Consider the following 6,111-nt stretch of genomic DNA (forward strand, 5'->3'; position numbering starts at 1 on the left):
CGCAATAATAAAATAATATACGTTACGTACATGGAAAAAGAAAATAATGTTGATTAATAGCATTAGCCGACAGCACAGTCTAATTGAAAATAATAATCTTATTAAGGTTCTCACTTACCATTACGATCTCAGATTGTGACGTCAGAAGCGAGAAAAAAATAATATATAAATTCTTGTAAATTATATTTGAATAGAAATATTAATAAACTAACGTTGACAGTCGAATAGATTTATAAAATATATCGAAAATTATCTTCTTGCTTCAGGAAGAAATTAAATCATATTTATCTTTATTATTACCAATTATTACCAATTACAGTTTATCATAGCTGTGAAATAAATTATTTCGCTTTCCTAACAATTACTTATTAATTAATGAAAGAAAAAAAGACTTTTCATATTCTACAAATTCTATCGATTGTTTTATCGAAACACATGTTCCATATTATTAATACATTTTGCAACAATTTTATCGTGTATTTTCTCACTTCTGACGTAACAACGCGTATGAGATAATAATGGTAAATGAACGGGACTCTTAATTCAATGTGACAGTTTTAACGAAACAAACATACGCCATACTCTTTCATATTTGCTATTAATTACACTGTTATCGAATTAACAAGATTATTTTCAGTTAGGCTGCTATTAGTTAACGCCGTCAGTATGTCATTTTTTCGTATATATTACGTATTAAAAAATGCGTGAGCCGTGAGCGCTCAATTCGAAGAATTCATCTCTCGAAGAAGTCATCATTCCGCTTTCTTAATAAATAAAAACCAGAATGGATATTTTTTTAATTTCGCGAGGAGAGAAAACGCGCGTCCGCTTCTCCGCGCCGACATTCTCGGACACCCCGTGGCCGCCTCGAGGCGCGCGCGAGCGAGAACCTTTGAACGAGCGCGATCCTTTCTAAAGCGGCTCTCCCGGGAGTTCGGAGGATGCAAAAGGTGCGGGATAAGGGAGGCGGAATGAGAGGAATGCCGCACACGTGAGGAGGAACGATCGATACCCGCGTACGCGACGGTAGATACGCGCGGGCCGCGCGTATGATACCCTACGTATCCTACATGAACGGCGACATTAATGGACGTACACGTGACACAAGGCCGTGCGATCACCTTGGTGTTGAGGCTTACCAAGACAACCGGGAACGCGTTCTTTTTGCGCGGAGTAGCGGAACCGCCATTTTACAGTTAGCCCAGTCCAGTCGGATGTTCGACCTTCTCTCCTCGTTACGTCGCGTCGCGTCGCGTCGCGAGAGAATCCGAGACTACGATCGCACGACGAAATGATTTCCCCAAATGCGAACGACGACAACGGGGGACACGGTGCGGCGGCTAAACGCCAAACGTCGCGTCGCTCCGTTTCTTTCTTTCTCTTTGCTTCTTGTCCCACGTTGCACTTTGCACCGCCAATTATTCGAAGCGATAATACCGGTCGATCGTACGTGGCGTGCGATTAAATAAAGACGGTCAGCAATTCCGCGCCGCGTTATGAAATCGACGAAAGCGAGGGAAAGTAACTCCTACATCGCGAACTGGCAATATCGCTTAATGGAGGCATGTAGAAAATATTTATAAGAAATTATCGAGAGCGATAATCACGCTCAGCCGGTTTGATAAATAATTATTGTAGTATAATTGCGAGAATTCAAAGACATGCTGACGTGCGTCGCGCTGGCATAATAAAAATTCTTCATTTTTAATAACACGTGATTTTCAGACAATCATGTCATTTATAATATTTAGGAAATATAATATAATACATCGGGAGAACTATCAGGATTATTTCCTCCACTCAGTTGGTAGAAAGTATAGGAGAAATAAACTTTGCTTGAACTAGAAATTGTAAATTTACAAATATTTATTAAATATCTCTCAAGATCAATTTTAACCAAATATGGCCTTCTTTGCTTATTCATGTTGAACGTCGTTTATTTGTTAATTTCTCGGTCGATTTTCACTTAAGTACTGTTAGACACTTTTCTCCGACTTCGAAATTGATCTTAAAAATGGCCAATAACTTCTTATAAGATTAAAAATTCTATTATAAAAGATAAAAATTCTTATAAGAAATTAGACTTCTTATGAGATTAAAATTTATTCGTACGGATAAATACCGTTTTGTTTTCGATTCTACAACGGCAAAGGTGTCACATACCTTTTTCCAAAAATAAACTGTTGCAGACTCAACAAGAACTCTTTTATTGCCGAAATAGCATTTCCTGTCTGAGAAATAATTGCATCTTCCAAAAGCGTTATTCATAACGCGACGTTACGATCGTCTTACAAACATCCGTCGAAACGTTCGGAGCCGGCTTACGATCTCGTAAAGATCCAAGCCGGAATCCATCGAGCGGATATCGCGTGCTATATGAGTGAAAATTGCGTAAGTGGGATCAACCGTTCACAGCTCTCGCCGGCTCGTCGCGAGACATCGCGGCCGTTCGCGCGAATGCGATAGCGGCATGGAGAGCGGTAACATTAAAACATAACGAAACAATACACGTTACACGCGCTGATTGGCCTCTTTGGACCGTGCGCGCCTTCTTTTCCTTTCTCTCCTTCCCCCTCCCCCCCCTCACTCGTTCTCCCTCTCCTCTCTCTCTCTCTCTCTCTCTCTCTCTCTCTCTCTCTCTCTCTCTCTCTTCCGTCGTCGTCAACGGCGTCGCTGAAAAGCGACGTCGGCGTCAACGTCAGCGTTTCCCGGCGACCTTGCCGATTACGACACACTTGTTAACACACACCCGCGCATCTGTACGTATTTACACACGTGCGCTGCAGCAGTCGAATCCATACCTCACGGCTCTCCCCGCGAAAGGCCGGGAGAAAAGAGACGTGCAAATATTTGGGAGCGCGGACCAGCTGCGTGCGGAAGCGATACACATCGGAGCGATATATAACGGACATCTTAATGCTCCCGTCCTGCGTGGCGCAACCTCCTCTCGCCGCGTAAAACGTCGCGCCGCGTCGGCAATTTATTTATCAACGACGAGACGTCTCGATTAATTATGATACGGCGGTTCCGAGCGCGGCGCTTTATTATCGCTAATAAGAAAATCCATGGAAGCGCGATGGTATTAATGATTGCGTTTCGAGATCGAAAAGGATTTCGATCGGGCGCGGTTTGCAGAATATCAGATATATGTACGTAAATTCGTATAAATATTTGAGAGCACTAAGATCCGCTTTGATCGAATATAGGATTTTTTATATATATTTTTTTAATTAGATTTAATTAGATTTATTCTAATCGGTCTGCAAATTTCTACATTGTACAAAGCTCATCAAAATCGGAAGGGGATACTTCGATGATTTTTCTTGTAAGAAGAGCGGAATCGAAGCCGCGCTCGGTCGGCACTCGAAACTGGCTCCTTCGTCAAAGTTGCTAAATCCCGTCCCATTAACCTCTCGATCGACGATTACGAGCGAGTAGATAATGATCGACGATTCTGCGGTTTCGCTCGACCGGCTCTCTTGATAAGTTCATTTGAAACTAGTCGCGAAACGCACGATCGGCCCATCGATCGCCGAAGTTTTTATCACCGTTCTGTCTAATGCTCGCGTCATAATGCCTCCGATACTCGAGATATAAATCTTTCTCGCGCCGATCGGTGAAACTCGTTAGAAACTCTCGACTCCGTTCGGCTCGGCCCGACTCGCTTCGGTTCGCTTGCGGCATGCCGCGAAAAAAATGCATTCGCCAGGAAAACGTTCGTTATTCGTAATTAAAAGGGACAGTAGCAGAAAGGGTGTAAATCAACCTATTTGCTCGACGAAAGGATCCCAAAGGATTTTGTCGTTTCAACCGAATCGAGAGAACAGTTCTCTGTTTTCAAGTTTTTCTTCTTAATAATCATTATTTATCTCGATAAAATATTACATCTTTGAAGATGAAATGAAAATTATCTTTTAAACAATAAATCTTAATTTATTTTAGTAACCAAGTATTTCAATATAAAAAGTAATATTAATAACTTTCTTTTTAAGATCGAAATGGAAGACACATTGTTGTTTGATTCACATTGGAAAAAGAGTCTGATTGTATTAATTGGTATTCCGGCTGGAAATGAACAAATCAGAACTTTCCAGCTGAATTATAAATCTAGTTGAAACAACCAGAATTCTGATTGATATGATCAGAATCTGGTTCGTTCATTTTCAAACAGAAATTTTTTCAATGTAAAATGTTATCGATACATAAATTTTACGTTATACAAATGAGCTATACCTGCAGTGGACATTAAGAGGTCCAATCTGTCACGATAAAAGTTAGGCCAAACGAAGATAAGCTTTGAAACATTCCGTCCGTATATATCACTTTAAATTCTCTTGTTAGCATTACAACAGAGAGCGTGACAAATGATTCGGCTTTTAAGCAGTGTTTTGTGTTATTATATATTTTGTTTAAATGTTACGAAGAGACTCATACACAGTTGGACTACTTATTTCTATCGTTTCAAAATTAAATTTGATAGTGTGCTTTTATTCTTTCTTTCCTTTTAAGTTAATAATTAGGTTATATATATTTATAAAAGTTTAACTTATAAATATTTTATCATCGAAAGTGTGAAACATATGAAAAGTTGTTTTAATTAAGAATGTCAATTAGGAGTGGCCTATTTCCCTGTACGTCAAATTTACATAGGGATAGCAGTACTGTGTTACTCAATAGCGATAGCATTTTAGAGCTCAAATATTTTACCATACCGCAATAATATTTTTTCAATAAAAAAAAAATAATCAAAGATCTAATGAAGGTTTTAACCTTCAGTAATCAGTGCGAAATTATTTCTTTTTTATTTATGACAAAACTAGACTCTAATATTTCTTCGAAGAGAAGATGGCATTCGGCAATTTCGAAAATTTTTCGGGACGCAGTATTTTTTGCGTATTTTTTCTTAAATAATCGATTCGCTTTTTTAGGAGATCGGTTATCTTTGTACAGCACGAAGGTGAACGATAGGCAGTCGAGGTCAGAGGTAATCTGTACATATGCTCCGATAAAGATGGGCTTGTTTCGCAAAAAAGCACAAATGTGTGTGAGATGCGTGAACGAATTTACAATAATCTTATAGAGCGAGCAATAAGAATCTTACTGGACCGTGCATTTAAAAATTCAACGATAAGGAATAGAAGTAATGGCCCTAACAGTCAAAGCTAGGTCTCTATTGCTTAAATAATTCAATCTAAATTACTATACTACTATATATGTACATGCACATATATACCATATTTATAGTTATTATTTATTTATTTATACTGTTAAATAGGATGCCTGATTGTACATCGAATTATTAAAATAGCTTATCAATTTAATTCGTGATATTACTACAGTAGTTTAATTGCGTTTCCGAAATTCTCCGAAAAAATCCGAAAAAATCAATTCGGCACGCCGTGCAATTGACGACAAATATATGCATGTATATACTATAAGTATAGTAATTGAGATTTAATTATTTAATTATTAAAAAAAAAAAAATTTAACCATCAGGTGGCCATTACTCCTATTTCTTATTGTTGAATTTTCATAGAGAGAAGTGTTTAGATTAGCAATTTCGTGCTCGCATGCGAAAATTAATATCTCGTGATAATTACGGTTATTCTTAGCCTCGGCTGCGACGATGTTGCGTCTGTTGTGCGTCTATTGCATATGCGTGACTCGGTAGATCCGTTTGCAACTCGATATTCCATAATCTCCGCGAGCCTCTACTCAAAGCCGATCTAGAAACTATTGTTTCTCATTCTGCGTTTCACTCGATATTGCGCACTCAATTAAGCGCGATCTTTCCTCGAGCGTGTCGCGCACGAAATGCGCGACCGGCCGCGATCGGCCTCTAAAGTTACCTGTAAAGCTCTCGCGTAACTTGCGCTTTCGATAACCGATGCGTTTACTACCTAACGCCTGTGTCTATCTCTAAGAAAACACTCTCGCGTGCGTTACGCATGATCGACCAGCCGATCGTAATTCGCACCGATATAAGATCAATATGCGAGCAGGGGCAGACGTGTTTTTAATTTTGGCGATAAGATAAAGTCACAAACACAATCATTGAGACTCTCGATCGGCGCAATCGGCTGAAAACGGCCGTGAATATATTTTTTTCCA

General features: G+C 39.2%; 1 protein-coding gene across 1 annotated transcript in view; it reads right to left on the reverse strand.

The window, feature by feature from the left end:
- Positions 1 to 5,725, reverse strand: part of LOC108748889 (protein dimmed-like) — a 22,269-nt gene extending 16,544 nt beyond the window's left edge. Inside the window, exon 1 of the mRNA XM_018487294.1 lies at positions 5,601 to 5,725. Within this exon, the coding sequence (XP_018342796.1) occupies positions 5,601 to 5,696 (96 nt within the window). The 5' untranslated portion in view covers positions 5,697 to 5,725. The remainder of the gene's footprint in view (positions 1 to 5,600) is intronic.
- Between the last annotated feature and the right edge of the window lie 386 nt (positions 5,726 to 6,111).

Source organism: Trachymyrmex septentrionalis, unplaced genomic scaffold (assembly GCF_001594115.1).
Source record: "Trachymyrmex septentrionalis isolate Tsep2-gDNA-1 unplaced genomic scaffold, Tsep1.0 scaffold25, whole genome shotgun sequence".
NCBI lineage: Eukaryota > Metazoa > Arthropoda > Insecta > Hymenoptera > Formicidae > Trachymyrmex > Trachymyrmex septentrionalis.